At 46.7% G+C, this 18,895-nt stretch overlaps 4 protein-coding genes across 4 annotated transcripts; 3 read left to right on the top strand and 1 right to left on the bottom strand.

Annotated features, from left to right (window-relative positions):
- E1B28_009593 (uncharacterized protein) lies at nucleotides 1-445 on the bottom strand (the record flags this gene model as incomplete). Its single annotated transcript, XM_043154494.1, has 2 exons — nucleotides 1-108; nucleotides 158-445. The coding sequence occupies 2 exons, from the start codon at nucleotides 443-445 to the stop codon at nucleotides 1-3; spliced, it is 396 nt and encodes a 131-aa protein (XP_043006949.1).
- A 5,586-nt stretch (nucleotides 446-6,031) lies between these two features.
- Nucleotides 6,032-8,951, top strand: E1B28_009592 (uncharacterized protein; the record flags this gene model as incomplete). Its single annotated transcript, XM_043154493.1, has 16 exons — nucleotides 6,032-6,252; nucleotides 6,343-6,832; nucleotides 6,891-7,077; nucleotides 7,146-7,378; nucleotides 7,433-7,465; nucleotides 7,527-7,543; nucleotides 7,602-7,719; nucleotides 7,781-7,832; nucleotides 7,891-7,923; nucleotides 7,980-8,056; nucleotides 8,112-8,220; nucleotides 8,301-8,396; nucleotides 8,484-8,494; nucleotides 8,568-8,680; nucleotides 8,739-8,875; nucleotides 8,931-8,951. The coding sequence occupies exons 2-16, from the start codon at nucleotides 6,582-6,584 to the stop codon at nucleotides 8,949-8,951; spliced, it is 1,488 nt and encodes a 495-aa protein (XP_043006948.1). The 5' UTR covers nucleotides 6,032-6,252; nucleotides 6,343-6,581.
- A 6,437-nt stretch (nucleotides 8,952-15,388) lies between these two features.
- E1B28_009591 (uncharacterized protein) lies at nucleotides 15,389-17,044 on the top strand (the record flags this gene model as incomplete). The annotated part of the gene is made up of 12 exons (XM_043154492.1): nucleotides 15,389-15,434; nucleotides 15,492-15,501; nucleotides 15,564-15,566; nucleotides 15,621-15,709; nucleotides 15,760-15,965; nucleotides 16,022-16,077; nucleotides 16,139-16,220; nucleotides 16,279-16,385; nucleotides 16,450-16,532; nucleotides 16,595-16,605; nucleotides 16,663-16,763; nucleotides 16,819-17,044. The coding sequence occupies 12 exons, from the start codon at nucleotides 15,389-15,391 to the stop codon at nucleotides 17,042-17,044; spliced, it is 1,020 nt and encodes a 339-aa protein (XP_043006947.1).
- Nucleotides 17,045-18,068: 1,024 nt separating this feature from the next.
- Nucleotides 18,069-18,854, top strand: E1B28_009590 (uncharacterized protein; the record flags this gene model as incomplete). The annotated part of the gene is made up of 2 exons (XM_043154491.1): nucleotides 18,069-18,248; nucleotides 18,303-18,854. 2 exons carry the CDS (start codon nucleotides 18,069-18,071, stop codon nucleotides 18,852-18,854), a joined length of 732 nt encoding a protein of 243 aa, XP_043006946.1.
- Between the last annotated feature and the right edge of the window lie 41 nt (nucleotides 18,855-18,895).

Raw genomic sequence — 18,895 nt, 5'->3', positions numbered from 1 at the left:
CTATGACAGAGTCTTGAAAAGATCCCCAAGTGCGAGCTCGCCGCGCTTCATAGCAGCGACGATACCACAAGGTTTGATGATGTTTGGATATCGGGGGGGTAATTGATGCTGTATGTAACCTTAGCTGCATATTGGATGAAGCGCTAAGAAAACACACTTGTAGCAACGCCCAACGTCGAATACATCTCTCCTCTGGAACAGCTATCCATTCAGGTTCAAGAAAGCCGAGGAAAGAACGCGCTACGCTATATGCGACAGCTCGGATAGGTAGTCGTACAATGACTTCGTTGTTGAAAGCTGTGACTGTGGACGATGACATCGGAGGTTGCGCTGACAACGTTTGACAAGCTTTCCAACGTTCGGCATTTTGGTACATGCTTGTTCTTGTTCCCGGGCTGATTGTGATGCTGCACCTTTTCCTCTGGGCGGAGTCCTCGGAGGTCATATAACTACGGCGGAGCCAAGAGCAGGTTGAGTGTCCCTCGACTTTCCTGGCCGCTCTTACCCAGAAGAGGAGCTCATCCAGTGCCCCTTTTTCCAGCCTCTATATCTCTCCTGGATTCCACCGGACGTAGACGTAAGCACAGCAGTGTAGGAAGTTTGCTGGCCCTCGTGTTCATAATTGGCTGTGGCGGCTGTGAAGATGGAATGGGAAAAGTTGATTCGAAACCAAAGGTTGCTCGATAAACCACCTCTACAGACTTAATAACGCTTCTAGGATGCATTAGTGAATAAAAGTCGTTAAGGTTCAATCAGAAATGGAACGTACGAGGGCGGCCACCTCTGCCTTCATCAGCATGGAGTTCTAGTTCTTCAACTTTGCAAAACCCTGCATTGACTCCCCATACCCCCTTACAAATACAAGCCGTTCGCAGACCGCAGCAATAACGAACATTTTGCTCATACCAACCATTCTTAAGCGGGTAATACGAGAAACGACCAGACCCTGAAACTTTTATAGATGGGTCTATGAACAATAAGAGATGAATAAAGGGATAAATGAACATATTGATTCACTTTACCATGACAGAAAGATGGCGTTGTAGTGTCCAGGTTGTCACATTCACATTTCCTTTCGTCCAGGCTTGGAATTCGAAATACGAACTAGACAGAGCAATGGCAAGTGGTTGTTCCACGAGAATAGAGCGTGGCAAACAGGTTGGTCATTGGGATGGGAAGTTGTTCTGGGTAAATGGGGTTGATGTTCATTAAGATTTTATGGTGAGGGAGGACGAGGGAGAGTCAGGACTGTAGCGAATTCGGGCGAATTACATCTCGTGATGGACACTCTTATCTTATCTTAATCTTATCTTCGTTTGATATCAGAACTGCCCGGTGTTGTGCCCGTGTATTCTTCTTCACGAATCTACATGTACAGGCGCAGGGCTCCGAACTCGAGGCTTGACACCCACCGATTGAAACCACGATGACTCTAATTGATACTCATACCATCATCCACCCACCTCCATCTTTTTCTTCGCATTTATCTTGGCCTTGGTCATTAATGGGTGAAGAAGAGACTATTGACCCGCAATTACTACATGACAGAAGAATTCGGTACGTTCCCATCCTGTTCCATTACATGCTAAAGATAAATCTCTGGATAGTAGACACCCATTCTTCAACTTTGAACGACTTTTAGAGTGATGAAAGGTTTTGAACGCGTTCGAGCCCGAGCTCGATTTACCATGAATCGGTGGTGATGAGTCTAGAGCAAAGATTGAATGTATCTGCTCTCGGCTTGTGGGATATGAACTTCAGATAAAGAATCTGCTCTTCTTGAACAAGTGTGCGTGGCGCCGCGCACACAGAAGGTGCGTTAATTACGGCTATCTCGTTTGTCAAACCACTGATCTTTGCTTCCGCACCGATAGCACATCGCGATTCTCGCTGACTTTCATGTCTGTTCCCATTCTTCCATCGACTCCTCATCGCCCGTTACTTGGCTGGAAGACGGCACGCCAAAGAACCTTACTTGAAGCCGTAAACCCGTCCCTGCCCTTGACAACCCGCGCCTCCAACAATGCCTAGACTCACGTTCGTGCAGTATACGAGCCGCTCCAGATGATCTACTCTCTCAAAAATACTCAAAAACTTGAGAAACATCCCCACCCTCCCGAGGAGATCACACTTAATCCTGGCAAAAGCTTCAGCATGCTTATGACTTATCGGTGCCATTTTTTCTAGCTAGTCTCTAGTCAACTTCGTTCGTTCGTAAACGAACAAAGATAAAGGACGCTGCGTTCAAGTAATGAACATCGCGGGAACCGAGGATTCAGTGTCTCTAAATTTGTAGAAAACGGGACGTGTCGCGGCAGTCTACACATCGTTTGAAGGCAGTATATTGTGGCCGATTGGAGAGGACATCCCAAGGAACACCTCCGACTCGGACGTTTGGAAGGCGATGAAGGTCGGATTTCATTTTGTTCTTTAAGGTTTGTTAATCAGGACAGATTCATATGGTACTTAAACGCGTCAAAAAATCAAGTGAATTTTTTGTGCGGATTTTTTCCCCGCAGAGTCAAAATGGTATCGCGCAGTTGGGGATATTCGTCACAAAGTCAACTTTGTGAGATCCGCACAATCACAATTTCCGATTTCAATCGCACAATCGAAAAATATCTCACCGCACAGTCCGGATTGTGCGTTTTCTCCGCAAAGTTGCGATTATTTTCGTCGCACATTGAAATTCAGGTTTTGACGATCCGGCTATTTGCCGGCTATTATTACCCGGTCAAGTTTTCTGTGATGACATAACACTCACCTGAGTTTCCGAGAGAGAGGATATTCAAGTACAGGTAAAATTCTCTTTGGGGTACACGATAATGGTATTTTCAAGCTACATACTGACAATTGCTGTATTCTTACTTAGCCTTACATACTTATAGATACACCCTTTGAAAGAAACAAGAAAGAAAGAGAAGAGGGAGAGAGAAACAGTTACCTTCTACAGAATACCATAGTTAGAATATTTAGTAGCAATTTTCCTCCACACTCACATATCTCCCTGTGACTGATTGCTTCAAAAATTAATCTTGCCTCAGGTATAGTCTTGTAATTTCTGGGTGCTGTCAGTTAATGTCTTCTAATGAATAGCAATAATTTGAGTACTTACTGATTATTCTACTATCTCCTGACATAAATCAGCCAAATATTAACAAGTGTTCCTCAATGCAGTGTGACAGGCTTGAGGAAGATTGTGACTGGGGTATATGTAAAAGGGACTGGTACTGATAAAATTAAGGCAGAAATAAGTAAGGACTCAGAAGGGGGGTTGATTATAGGGAGGTTAAGCTGGGTGAAGACCCCAGTGAAACAATGTGCTTATCCTTCATCTAGTCTTATTCCAAAGTTGGAATGTGTGAAAAGCTCATATTAAACTTCATGGCCATTATATCTTACTATCCTTGATCTTTATCACTACTGTGGGGGCAGCATCATGAAATGCTGACCACACACAAGAAAGAAAGAACTACTTGAGAGAACTGAGATGACCACTGGTATTTCAAGATAGACTAAAGTATGAGAACGAGCGACAATCTACTAAAAGAATGTAACCCAAGGTAACCAAATAAACTAAAGCTGTAGTTAAACAAATAAACAACTGGTAAACAAAGAAGATAACCAAAGATAATCAGTACAATGTACAATACAATGAAGGGGATGAAGAAATGTGTTAGGACCAGTGTTGTTGTCAGCTATTTACAGCACGTAGTGGTCTGCCGCTCGCCGATCGTCGGTCTGCCGGACACGTTGTTCTGGGTACGTCACTGCTACTCGTGACTGCCGAAGAGAGTGCCGAAGCAGAAAAGCTGACCGGCTTGACCGGGTAATAATAGCCGGACCGTCAAAATATGAATTTCAATGTGTGACGAAAATAATCGCAACTTTGCGGAGAAAACGCACAATCCGGACTGTGCGGTGAGATTTTTTTCGATTGTGCGATTGAAATCGGAAATTGTGATTGTGCGGATCTCACAAAGCCGACTTTGCGACGAACGTCCCCAACTGTGCGACACCATTTTGACTCTGCGGGGAAAAAATCCGCACAAAATCTCACAAAACTGACTTTGCGACGAATGTCTCCAACTGCGTGACACTGTTTTGACTCTGCGGGGAAAAAATCCGCACAAAAAATTCACTTGATTTTTTGACGCGTTTAAGTACCATAGATTCATGTGCATTTCAAGGCCCTGACATTCCAAATCACTTACGATACTACACAAACGAAGAGACATTTGGTCAAGGCTAAGAAAAAGGGCAGCGGGTTCGCGTTCACGAGAGTTTGCGGCGTGGCGGGCTGTCCTCTAGCTATACAAACAATGGGTGCTGATGAACGTTGTTAAGGGAGGGACGGTGTGAAGTTCCGAAAAAGTGCTGGATGACGAGTGTGCTCTAGGCTCGCAGTGTGTCGTAAGTGGTATTGTATGATCAGCGATCCCGTTTGGCTTTCATAGACAATGTACAGGGTTTTGTTACACACTCGTCCTTGGAATCACTTTTCTCTGTCTTGTCGGGTCGGGTAAAAGAAGGTATGGACACACGCGAGTTACATCATGCTATTCCAAGCTGTTCCCCGATGTCGGCTCTCATCTGGTAGGTTTGTTGTTATCCATCGTTCGACTACTTCTGACTCGATAGCATGTACCTGGAGCGTTAACATCTTCATCATCGAACGTTCCAGTATCTTCGGAGTCGCGGTCAGGCTATTCCTCTTTCGAATTAATGAGACCAGGAACTTTGAAGTCTGGACTGAAACACACGGGAAACGCGTCAAAATCAAATGTATCTCGCAAGGTGGATCACTGAGCAATGCCATGCCGATATATGCCAAGAAAGTTTGTCCAACTTTCTGATTTTGCGTTCCATGCATTATTACCCAAGAAGGTGGTATCATTGCCATAAACAGAAGGTAAGGCTTTAAAGCTGTATCACCTGCGGGAGCTTATCGTACCTTGACCCACATCTTACTGCAAAGATGTACCGCTGCCTGACTATAAAAATAACATTGTGCGCGTTCTACGGCAGTGCGGCAGAGAGAAATGCCCTCCTCAAGTGAGTAAAAAAAAAACAAGCGTCAGGGACCGTTCTAATACAAGAGGGACCTACGGGATTCATCCTCGGAACCATATCTTTCAGTCCTCCTTTTTACACAATGTCGCCACAAACCGGTGCCATGATACGATTTGGGTGGAGAATCTGCAAGGCGGCGTAGATTGCTAAAACTGTCCGCCGTCAGCCACGACAAGGAGTTAAGTGTTCATTGTTTGAGGAGCTATACGCTCAATCCAATCGCGCCCGGGGGCGTGTGCAGGATGACTCGGAAGAATCTGGAATAGATGAATCACCGCGCAAATTACTGCGCAGATTACTACTCAAACCTGTCAGTGACTCGATGCTCGCACATTAATTGAATGTGCCTGGCTTAAGGCCATCCCGATTCCGTCTTCACCTCGCCATATACCAGCGAAAGAACGCGAGTTGCTTATCAGGAACCCAGTGATAGCTGGGCGCGAGCGCCCAGCCACCATGGACATCGAGGACAGCGGATTCAACGACAGATCGCCAGAGATCGCCCATCAATCCATCAAAAGAAAATCCGGCATCGCGGCATAGCCCTTACACGGACGTTCCCGCTCCCAATTTTTTTTTTTTGCGCAGCACGGGGCTACAGCAACCGACTGGATCCTTACTAGAGTGGGAATTTATCGGGAAATGGTATGGATTCAGAGGCTAAATAATCAAGACATGACATACTGTGCCTATCTTACTTCACTCTTGATCTTGATAAGTCGAAGTTTTACATCGGAGCCAACTGTGTCAAAGGCCGTCGGGTACATATAGCCGGCAGGCCGAAGGATGCCGTGACTGGTTGTTGACAATAACCCGTTCCCGGCATGCTTAGCCAAGAAGTTTCGGAAGTGATTTCGGATCAGGCCCTGCCGCCCTGGCGGGATTACTGGTACGCCGGACCGCTGATCGAGATCAGCGATTTAATTTACGAGAATCAAAACGGGATCGTCACTGCTATCAACCGCCATCCCCTTGCCAATGCCATCCCTCGTCTCTTTTCGACAGCGGACATCTGCTGTCCTTTCCAACTCCAACAACTCGTTAATCGCTCGTCAAACGCAAATAGGCAGAGCTACGGTCCGTTTTTAGTCCGGACCCTCACTTTTGAGCAAGACTTCGTGAACGCTATCAAGTTAGTTTGCATGAACAGCGTTGAATAACAATACTTCAACTCTCTAGGTAATCCCATTCGCACTGAATGATGAGGGCTCTTCATTATACGCGGTTTCTACGTCATTAACATTGACTCCAAACAACTTTTATTTATAGTTGCTTTCTTGTCGCTTTCCGAGGATGGTAACAAAGTTATTGAACCTCAATTGAACCTGGTCCTTTTGAGATACGGTCTTCAAAACCGCGTAATCACGCCACGACCTCCGGATACCCGATCTGTCGAATCTCGATGTCTACCAGGTACCGCTTCCAATATTTAAGCCACACTTCTTCTGATACTAGAATCTCAGCTTCCCTTCCATTCCCGGTTGAAGTAACCGAGGCCATTCTCTCTAATGCAACCTTCTTCCGCTGAAGTTGACAACGCCGAGAAGGGTGTGAATACCCCCTCGGAACACGCTCCTGTTCAACTCACCAGACTATCTGTGTCCATCACGCCTGGCAGTGGGCCCGTTATCATCAAGTCGGAGCACGAGAAGACCAACTTGAAGGAGCTTGCCATCAAACAGTCTGCACCTAAACCGTCCCAATCGAAGCGAAAGGCCAGCCGCTGGATCCAATTCAGCCTTTGGTATAATACATACCGGTGAGTACTCCCAAGAAACTATTTCAACAGTTCACTCACTCCTTTCCTCACAATCCAGCAAGTTCTTCACCTTCGTTGTATCGCTTAACATTGTCGGTCTCGTCCTTGCTGCTATCGGAACATGGCACTACGCGCGCCAGTACACCGGCGCTCTCGTACTGGGGAACCTCTTCGCCGCCGTCCTAGTCCGTAACGAGCTATTCGGGCGGTTCCTGTATCTTTTCGTCAACACCTTCTTTGCAAAGGTGCGCGGGGTTTTTGCTTCCTGTCCTTCGACGACTCACTCCCCAGTCCTTTTCCTCTTACACATCAGTGGCCTCCCCTTTGGTTCCGACTAGGATGCACCTCCGTCCTCCAACATCTGGGCGGGATACACTCCGGCTGTGCGATCTCTGGCTTCATGTGGCTCATCTTCAAGCTTGTCCTCATCTTCTCTGATCACAAGAACAATCACAGCGCTGTGTTGGCAATGAGTATACTTACGACTCTCGCGGTTGTCGTTGCTATTGTATCGGGACTGCCTTGGGTCCGGAACACACATCACAAGTTGAGTCGCCGCCGTCGACCCTGTTTTTATCAAACTAACAAACCCCTCTTTAGTGTTTTCGAGCGTCATCATCGGTTCTCTGGATGGTATGGTTATTTTTATTCTCGCCTGGATGGCCAATGATGATAACCACGCTTAAATTTACAGGGTTGGAGTAATCTTCAGTAAGCAACACCGTAGTGGGTTCCTCGACGAACATGCGTCCTCACGTCCAACAAATAGCCTGGGTGTTCGTTGTCCTTGGGGACCTTTACGATCTGGACACACATTCATGGAAGACTGATGGCGTGAGGGTGGTTGCGCAACAGGACTTTTGGTTTGTCCTTGGGATGACTGTTTTGTAAGTGGGACTGAACTTTCCCCCCGCGCCAAGTCTCTGAATCCCCCCCTCCCCACCTTAGCATTGCCATCCCTTGGTTTACGGTCCGGAAAGTCCCAGTCGAAGTTGAAATCGTGAGTTAATTGTGTTCGAGTTCTCTCGATCCGGTGGAATTGACCTTTCCCCCCCAAGCCGTCCCCAAAGGTGGTCATACTCAAATTCGAGGTATGTCTTTATCTCTCCTCAATATACAGCCCGTGACAATAAGCGTCGTTGTTTAGCGTGGAATGCAACAAGGTCTTCTTGCCCGAATCTCGCGGAGTAGCGTCTTGGAATACCATGCTTTCGGAATCATCTCGTGAGCTCCTCCGTTCATTCCCTGGTTCAGGGCTAACCTATTCTACTCATGACAGTGAGGGTATTAAATCCGGGAAGCATTACTTGATCTGTGGAGTTCAAGGTGATTTCACGAAAGGACTGGTCAGCAATCCCCCGACACACATATGGACGCGTCAGATGAAGGTGCGCGTTCCGCGTCAGCCCCACCCCCCCTCCGCCACTCCTCCCTTTCATCGTTAACAATGATTGTTTCGATTGTTTAGTTCGCCGGCGTATCAAACACATCTGCCATATACAAGCGAGGTATTCGTGTTTGTACAGGGACGGGACTTGGTGCAGCGTTGTCTACGTGTCTACAGGTGAGGAAGCGAACTCCCCCTTTCCGCGATCGAGCGGGATTTACTGGTTTGATTTGACTGATGATTCTTTCTTCGTTCTCAATGAAGAGCCCTAATTGGTGGGTGGTTTTATTTCCGCGAACTCCCCTTTAGTTCAATCGAGCTTAAGGATCTTTTTTGTTGTTACTCCAGGTTTCTGATTTGGATAGGGTCAGATCAAGAGAAGACGTTTGGACCAACGATCTCGGGCCTTATACGCGAGAATTTGCAAGGACGCGTGATCCTTTGGGACTCTAAACAGAGAGGTGAGTTTTCGGACTATCCATAGTCTGCGCCAATACTAATGTCGGGCTTCTCGAAAAGGTGGGCGACCTGATACGATGAAGCTAATCAAGGAGACGTATAAGGCGTGGGATGCGGAAATCGTGTTCATCACTTCGAATTGGACAGGAAATAAAGAGATGATGGAGGGGTGTAAGCAAGCAAACATACCAGCATTTGTGAGTTTCCTTGTTCACCCTCGGAAATCTGGAAGCTGAAGGATCATTTTTACAGGGAACGCTGTGGGACTTTTAGAATTAACTTCACGGTGAATCATAACCCGGGTTCACTCAAAAATTCGGTTTGGAGTATCATTTATGTGTTTTCGTTGGTAGAACCGACGCGACTCCCTTCTAGGATACTAATACATATTATTCCGCGGGTCTTAATCTATACTGTTACTCCGCGATCGCTACCTTACCTTGCTTGCAGTGGGCATATGTAAGTCACAATTGTAGTGTCTATATCAAGTAATTACAATATAATTGCTTGGACTTTTTGTATGTTTTAATGGAAAAGCACCTCCCCCTCAACGTGCTCCAATCCGGTATCTGCGGGTGACACAACAACCAAGGGCCATCTGTCGAAGAATTGTAAATACTGTGGCTGATAGTTCATGCTGAGAACTCGTTCTACCCCGAGTTCGGTTTATGGGGGCACGAAGAGACACTGCCTGCTGACCCACTTCAACTCCGACATCCCGCTATCAGGCTTTCCTGTACCAAGCAACTGCAACACCTCTACAGCTTTTCAATATCCTAGTCTTATCACACCCTCTGACCACGCTCAGGACACTTAAAGGACCACACGAGATACTGAGCCATTGTCGGCTGTACACATAACACAAGCCGTAGATGCAAACCCCGAGATTCTGCAAAGATTCTGGAATTCTCGGCGGAGTTCGCGTACCTACTATTAGCCGTGTAGATTTTAACCGTGACAGATACTTTATTTAGTTTTTGACTTACAATTCTTGCTGGAAAGTCCGAAAGTTACAATACCAACTGGTCTATCTTTAATAATAGCACAGAATCGCGCTCCGGGGTGGGAACTAGCCATAGCGAAAGTGCTGACATTGATATTTCGTCTCAGGTCGCCATTATACAGAGAAAGACTACTGATGATTGAGAATCTGAGGAACCAGCTCTTCGATAACTGAAAGGAATAGAACCAGAACAGATTCATACACGTGTCACGTGCTCGACACGAAGAAGGCCCGGTCCGGTGTGCGCGTCATCACTTTTACTCGTCCGACGTCCAACGACTAAGGACTTGCGTTGCTGCCTCAGATCCACAAGTGTAACTGACATATTCCCTGTCCATCTTGAGGAACTCCCAGACTGTCATAAAAATACCCGTGGGTACGGGATGAATCAGAAAGACGACTGCAAAATCTTGGAAATTTCAAGTCAAGCCACCACCTTCCGAAAAGCTCAAACCCGTAGTTTCCCGACGTGATTATATCGAACTCGCATATAATTTTATCACCAGAGGAACTAATCTTCAGATCAGGAGCTGAGATGACTTTGCTATTTGTCATGACTAGTTGAAAAAGGGAGATTTACCAAGTTGAGGTAGTAGGTACGTTTCTTTTGTTCTTTTTTTTTTTTGCTTTTCCTCACCTGGGCCGAATATAGGCCGTGCTCTCGTAGCATTCCCGGGGCGGTATAATCGCTCCCTACATCACTCAGTCCTCTTGTCAAAAGTACTCTTAACTTATCGGATATCTCCAGCCTAGCACGGCGGCTAGTATCGGTATAGGGTTCATTTGGAACATTCAGATGACGGCGAACACGGTTACAGTAGCTATGCATCGACGGGCCCAACGGGATGCCACCACACAAGCTGTCCAATCCTGTCAGAACCAACATATATTACGATTATTCTGAAGGTGACTCTGACTGATTTCTATAGGGAATGCTTTATGCAGTGTCAACGTCCAGCTGATACCTGACTTTCAAGTGGCCGGGAATATCTAACTATGCATGAATGCCCTGTGTATGTATACGGACAGCCATAGTATAGGGTATTCGAAGAAATTCCCGCACGCCGGCATAGTTGGAAACCAACGTGCTGTTTTACCTTTTTGCGGGATTCGGCGTGGTGAGTGACTGGAGTAATTCTGTACTCGGACCGCAGGATAGCTTCTCAACGTCCACGATCTTGCGATTCCCAGGCCCATCACCCATTCCTCAAAGCGCGATCATCAGCCCGTTCGAACAACAGCCTTCATTCAAACGACTATACTGAGCCATTCACTACAACTGCCACCGTTATTCGACCATTTGGTTTTTAAAATGCCCTCGTTGGTTCCGCAGTCTTTTTCTCATCGTTGACAGCTTCCATCTCCTATACCTACTTTTCTCTTGCGGAAGTTCCGGCCCGGCGATAATCAAGATATCAAAACTATAGCACGCGTATATTGCTTGGAAAGGCCATCAACACCTGGTTCTGAAGGAATTGCTACTTGATCTTATGGACCGATTGTCCGAGTGGCATTTAATCACCAGTCTATGTTCAACCCGCCCCCATCTAGTCACCCCAGGTCTAAGAAAAATTTCCGTCACCGATTGGTCACCGGTGCTATCGCCGTAAAAGCAATGCTTGGGATGGACGGTCTGCGCCCAAAGCCCGTGGGCACGCCACACCGCGTTCATCCTTGATTTTGGTATCACCATCTACGTAGTGTATCTGGTTAACACCTTCGAGGGATGCCCTCATCGACATCTGTTTGTCACTTTCAATAATAGGCAAGCACGAGCTGGGAGACAGAGTTTAGGGAGGAGGGGGCTTCAAAAGCGAGCAAATCGAGGAGTAGATCAAGTGCAACAAATGTCGTTCGACTGGCGGATGCTCTGGTTGCTCGTTCCAAGTCGAATTCGGCGTTTCTGCTGCAACGGTTCTGCCTATTTGCGTAGGTAGACCTATTCTTTTTTCTTCACTCAGCGAATAGAGCTTGCTTTGGATTAAGAAGGTTCGAGGTTGTTCGGGAATTTGGATGTGAGCTCTAATGCCCTTGCCCGATCGGCAGACCTGGAACCGATTCGGACATTTAAAGGACAGAGATGATGGGGGAGTTAGGGTGGAGATGCTTCCACCGAGGACTTACGTTCATGATAGTCAATCTTGAGTTTGAAGGATGACTTGTCGGCCTACCTCGTACTTTACATCGTGATATTCAATAGGAGTCAAAATGGTCGGTGGGCGAGACCAGTCGACAGGGATAGTGTCTTCAGCTCGCAAGGGCATCTGATCATGAATTTAGAGACCGTGAACGACCAATCAAAGGAAATTTTCAAGCTACATACGTATCGCTTGCGGCGCAGCGTCGGGACTACGGCGTTCCCATATCCTGATGGACGTTCGTCCTGTGCTTGAACGGCAGAAGCGAGGGGGAAGGACAGGAGGAGTGGGGGCGTGGAGGAGGAATTCTTCGTGTCGACTACTGATTAAGCTTTCTAGTGAGGATGGATCCTTGAAGAAGAGTTGAGAGGAAACTGATGGGTCGGAGGGACAAAAGCCTTCACATTTATACTAAAACAAACGGCGTGGAACCGTAATCGCCTTCAAATGGATCTGCAAAAATTTCCACCACGATTAACGTTGAGGTCTACCAGCAGAAGTTGCATTCAATGGGCGTATACTGCTATATTGACATTCAAATTTAATGGACGGTCTACGGAAAGAAAAGGTCACTCAGACTGTTTCTCATGTGTAGCACAGAACTTGGAAATAGCCTATCTTGGCGGTGTGGTACAAAGAAACTTGAAGAGGGTGGCAGATGAAGCTGCAGGATGGAGGGTACAGACGATTATTCCTCAGTTGATGTGACATTGACGTGGCATTGACGTAGGTGCCTTGATTGGAGCCACAGGTTAAGTCAAGGATAAGCCTGATCACGAGGGTAGGTAGTAGCCAATAATGGACATAGCATTGCTAAGTACTTATGAGCAAGACCACGAGGGTAATAACTAACTGTTCTGTCTTTAAAATTGAACCTGGTAAACACGCTGCATATCTGGAGAAAGGAAAGAAGATATTGAAGAAGTTTACCCTGATTCGTCGTCAATTTGTCGTACATGGTGGTGGTTGTTCAAGTTACAATAGTGGCTGTGCGAACTGTACTGGTATAATTCATGCCGTAATACCTGCGTGGGAAAGGTTAAAAAAATTGGAATCATAAGGCTACCATGATAAGTCTCTGTGCAGATAGTGGTAGGGTTAGAACCCAGACATATTATTGAGTAAATTCTTACATCCTAATGCCACATGAAGTACCCAAAACACAAGGAATAGACTTGAGAGTGGCTGTATGATTCATGCTGATTTCCACATGTGACTTGAGGGTGGCTGTGCGAACCATACTGGTACGATTCGTGCCGTAATGTATTGATTACCTGCAACTTCCCTCTTTGTGAAGCATCAATACAGTTCCATAGATAATCCAGAAAACATTGACTTGGATATACAACAAGATGAGTTTCGCTGCTACCTTTTCTCTATTAACGGTGGCAGAGAAAAACCCTTGTTGACGATTAATTATTAATTATTTAAAAGTAATTAAGCGATATTAATCATTTATCTGATTAATGGTAAATTAATTGTGCTTCAAAAGGGTTTATCGATTTATTTTCAGCCTCTGTAAATAAATATGAAATAAATCACCACATTTGGGTCATTTTTGACTTGTTTCGAAGATGTCATACTGTCAACGTCACGTCAACTGAGGAATAATCGTCAGTGGACTCCTGCAGGATGGAGCGCTGAAAAGCGACGTCATGATCATGAAGTCACGGTTATGTATGTGACTCCTGTGACAGCGCTGACCAGTCGCTACGATCATGGATCCACAGGGACCAATTACATTCCATCACCTTCGTTGACACCAATTGGAAATCTAGGCCTCGGTTTACGTGTCGCTCTCTCTCAAGAGTCAAGACTCCATGGATATGCTTTCGCCCTTGTTTCGCCCTTGGCTACTTGTAGCTCTGCAATCATAAGTTGAACGGTGGCATCGTCCAAGCCTCAGCCTCCCGCCTGTTTAGGTCTGAAATGGTACGGAATACATTAGTATAGTTTGCAGAGGCCAAGATTGATGTACCAGAAACTGGTGCGTTTCTAATTCCTTGGTTCTGAAAATCGGAGTTCTGACGTGAAGGCCCCAGTACCAGAGACTGTACGACAAAATTGGGATCTAGGTAGTAGGTACCGCCGTACCTGTATGCTCAGTGACCAAACTGTCGATAGGAATAAGGCCGAGCACCCTTCCCTTCACCTCTCTGAATCTCAGAGCCACATCGAACTCGTAAATGTAATTGTTTCATTAATCATGGCCGGCCTCCGACTTACGGCTATCAACAATTTTGATCCATCGACCACAACATTCTCCCCGAGCGTCGAAAGCTAATCAAAAGAGAGATGAAGGCTGAGAAACAGAGGAATACCTTGAAGCTGGAATGAGGTTCAGTGGGAGCGTACATTTAGTACATCGTGCTAGTACGTATACCTTGCGCTTCCTGGTGTTTGGACCGCGATCGCCGGATTTGCCGCTCGTGTCACGCGCTCAAAGTTGACAAATGTGTTCGGCACCAAATTTTAACTGGTCCCTCTCCTGACCTCGTCCCGCTGTGTGCGTTTCCAGTCAAGGTCGCTCATTCTGGGGACAGTGCGTTGTCTTTGACAATTGGTACGTCTCTCCTCCATCCCTTTGGCGATTCTCAGGCTCCTGATATCTGAATTACCAGCGGTAATCTGTCCAGCAAACTCCCGCATTTCTTCTAGACGACTGAATTACTGCTCGATACGAAGTAATCAACACCACCTAACGGCCACGGTGAGACTTTCGGCGTGATTTCGTACGAGTCGCTGACCATCCGCCATAAAACACAGGACTGGTTGGTTGCACACGCTTACTTCCCTCGACCTCGTCGTACGACTGTCATGAAATCTGGCTTACGCTTTCTACCCTGCTATCTCTTCACCATCCCAGTCTATGGATATGCCTCAATAATGGAGTCGAATTTAACTCCCTCACACAACCAGCACCACCATTACCACCACTTCAAAGCCAAATTAATACATCTATTGTACTGTCTGAACCCTCTCGATACGGTTCATAAACTCACCCCTCAACTTTGGTTCAAAATATCGATGAGCATATCTCTGGTGCTCTTGGGTGGCATCTTCTCGGGGTATGCATTTCTACAGTGCACTTCAGGCTCTTTACCAACCCCTAGTCATCGACATTTGCATCTAGGTTGACGCTAGCACTAATGGGAATGGATTCACTTCACCTTCGAGTACTGGCCGATTCGTCAGCATCTGAGAGTGAACGACAGAATGCGCGAAAAGGTTGGGCCTTGTTCCTCGGATGCATGCCTCATTCACAAACATTTACCCCAGTCCTTCGCCTGTTACAGAAAGGGCGGCATTGGGTTTTGGTGGTGAGTCAGGAATTCTATATGCTCTCAGGACACTCATCGCTGACTCAACTCACCGTATGCTCCTCAGGTTTTACTCCTCAGCAACGTCGTCAGTAATCAAACTGCTTTCTACTGCGTACCGACCTACCCCCTCATTAGCCTGGAATACTTAGGTTGTGAATGAAAGTCTTCCGGTATTCCTCGAAGGTGCTGTGGGTACTCTTTCATGTCCATTGTCATCGGGAGCCTTATCCAGTTACTCGACTTAAGATGGGTGGCGGGTTTACCGCGGTAGTTATTTCGACTGTTGCCATCGGTCTGTGAACTCCATTTTCCTCTAGCCTTGTCTTCTCTCTGATTTTTGTTTTGTTAGTTATATTCGGGTACGTTCTCCTACTCGCTTCCGATTACATTCAGTAATGGCGAATTTTTCGGCTTTATCTAGAGAGTACGCGAGGGATTTTTGCTTGATGTTTCATCTCAGGCTCACTATTGTTCACAGGATTATACCCCAAGCGGTCGGTCTACGTTACGGTCTTGCTATCGGAGCTGCATGCGTCCCAGTAGTGTCAGCATTGATGTGGATAATTTGTAAGCACCGCGTTGAATAACAAACCCCAGATATTTACCAGAGCTTACAGACCCGGTCGCATACCCGATTGCCCTGCTTTTGGATAAAGTCGTTGGTGTGGAAGATGTACACACTTACAGGAAAGCAGAACTCAAATCACTGCTCCAATTTCACTGCACGGGAGAAGAACCCTTGACGGAGGAGGAGATCACAATTTTGACAGGAGTGCTGGAGCTTGGTAACAAAAGGATTGACGATATAATGACTCCTATTCAGGTGAAGGGAATTTCTTGTCTGTATACCCGGTTGAACGTTGACCGTTCCGTGTACAGGATGTGGTTACCCTTTCCGCCGATACCATTCTTGACCAACCAAAGCTCGACGAACTGTGAGCTAGCTGTTCTTTATCAAAATGAGATTGCAGAGAATTCAAAAATTTCGACACTCAGATCAGCCACTGGTTACTCGCGATTCCCTGTGCATGCACCTGGATACCCCACCGCTTTTGATGGTTTGCTAATACTCAAACAGGTGGGTATTTCTAATTTCTGCATTCCGACCCAGACGTGGCTGACTAGCATGCGGACAGCTACTCCGCTATGATCTATCACAATCCCTTCCGGTTTCCGATTACCCGCTTTCAATTCTACCTGAAGCGTTGCCGACTATCAATTGCCTCCAGGCGCTTAGCTATTTGTAAGTTCTTTCGATGGATTGGGTTGTACGGCGTGCTAACGTTAAATATTTGAACGCCCGATAGTCGAACTGGGCGATCTCACCTACTTCTCATAAGCAAGACACCAGGACGTGCCGGCGGGGCCATCGGTGTCGTTACCCTAGAAGGTGATCTTCCTCTTCCCTACATCATACAGCTGGCCCGAATTGACTAATTAGCTCCGTGTCAGATGTGATTGAGGTATGTGAAACCTTCTTCAAGTCGGAAAGCCAGTCCCTCAATTCGTCGTTTCAACAGGAAATCATATCTGAAGAGATAGTCGACGAAACTGATCTTTATCAGGACAACGTCAGTAAACGATACCCCGAAAGATCTACCACTTCCGATACGATGAGGGGGTGAGTTCTTCCCATACGCAGTTTTCTTGGTTTTGAACCTCAATTTGCCTTTCAGAATTGTGGAGAACCTCGATATATTTTCCTCACTACCCGCTACCCCAACTTACGAGTCTGACTCGACTTTGATGGGTAGACCGTCGGATGATGATGAACTTCGGCATGCGGCTCTTGACTCGGACAAGTTGAGGGTCCAGCTGGCTCTCCCGACAAAGCGAATCGAGGACTGGCGACAACTTACGGAGCAGGAACAAGTTGTAGATTCTGCTTCAGAATCAGACTGACAAGTAATTCTCGGGTAATTTACAGCACTATTACCACTTTTCTTGGTTTTCCTTCTTCATGCATCCTTGTAGCATAGTAGTTTGCACTGATTGTATGTATCGATAATAGACGCAGATACTTTGGGCTGTCGGTAAAAGGCTACTACCATCAGCTGCCATCATTCTTGCTTGATGAGTCAGTCATTTTCTTTCTCACGCCGACCCAACCTCTTCTTCCATGTTTTTTGTTTCTCTCTATTCTAGGTCCTTCAGTCCGACACAATTGCGCATCACATCATTCAGTGGTTTATTCTCTGAGTCCTGCTCTCAGCGACTTGAGGGTTGCACAGGCCGGGATAGCCATATGTGCGGGTCGTATCATGCATGCGAAAGATCGCCTTCGGTCATGAAGTGGATGAGCCCAATATCACTGTCTATAATAGCTTTGGTCATCACTTGATGGTTTGGTCGAATTTCCACTCCGACAAACTTCAGCGACAAGTTCCGCCTATCATGAGGAACCTCAACAAATGACCATGATTCCTGGAGACCGCAATTGTCTGGATGGGCATACGGGCTGGGTCGGTTTCGCAGTTGCCCCTGAACTCTCGGTTTATGATTTTATCCGCAATGCTCCTTATGATTTCCTTGGTTTTCAGGGAAGTCACGGTGGCTGCTGTAATGTGCGTAAGGAGCCTGGTCGATTGTAAGTCATTCAACTATCTTCGGGACGTTTGACCTGGCACGGGTTACTTTTACTTACCACTATAAGTAGGAGCTCGCTTCTAGGACTACTTCTAATGGAAGGCCAGAGAACCACATCGTGTTGATTCTCTGTAAACGTGTAGGATTGACTTTCGTTACCCTTTTCCCATCAACTCAAGGATCTTGTGAATACCACTAGCGAGAAGATTCTCAATCCGGAAGTTCGTATGAGCGATGTCCGCAAGTCGTCTTGCTACCATCGTGCGGAGGCGGGGTTACAATCCAGGGCCAGGTGCTATATAAGATTTTTTTTTCAATGTGACTGTCCGAAACCGAAACTATGCCTTATTTCCGACTCTCGCTATTACTCAAGCTACCTCTCTTGGTTTCCGATGCTCTGTGCATGCGAATCACGGCGACACCACCCAACCCTCCGCTTCCCGAGTCACAAGGAATAGTCATTCCTGACTGGAGAGAGAACTTCTTGAGAGGTTTGGCCACTCCCTCAAGGTTTTTGAGGGTGAGTACACCATTCATCAGAGCTTCAAACGCTATAGTAACCCTTATAAAACAGTTCCTTTCCTGGTCGGCAACGTTCCTCGAGTTCATCGTCATCGTCGCTACACTCAACACCGAGGGGCCTATATCAAGACTCATTCTATCCATGCTCGTTCCCTCGGATGATTGTATCTCCGGAATGCGCATCACTCCTACTTTGCTTCTAGGAAGCATCCTCACGCTCTTGGGAACGCTATTGCGAGTCTCTTCTTATCGCACCCTCGGTCCGTTGTTCACCTTTGAGCTTCGCATCCAGGAGCGGCACCAGTTGGTCACAAGTGGACCATACTCTGTCGTCCGTCACCCCAGCTATACTGGCCTTATCATGACTGTAATCGGAGCATTCGCGAGCCATGCTTCTGGATCATGGGTCGCCAGCTGTGGGATGCTTCAAACACCAGTCGGAAAATGCTTGGCGATTGTTTGGCTGTCTATTGCGACAGCGGTCGTTGCCAGTCTGTTATTACGTGTTTCGAGAGAGGATGGGATGCTGAAGGAGACGTTTGGTGCACAGTGGCATGAATGGGCGCATGATGTTTCATACTCCCTGATTCCTGGATTGTACTGAATATCGAGTGCACCCGAGCCCAATTAAAGAACGTTCCTCCC

The sequence above is a fragment of the Marasmius oreades genome, chromosome 6, assembly GCF_018924745.1.
Source record: "Marasmius oreades isolate 03SP1 chromosome 6, whole genome shotgun sequence".
Lineage (NCBI taxonomy): Eukaryota > Fungi > Basidiomycota > Agaricomycetes > Agaricales > Marasmiaceae > Marasmius > Marasmius oreades.
Note: the sequence above shows the minus strand (reverse complement) of the source record. Positions and strands in the feature narration are given on the sequence as shown.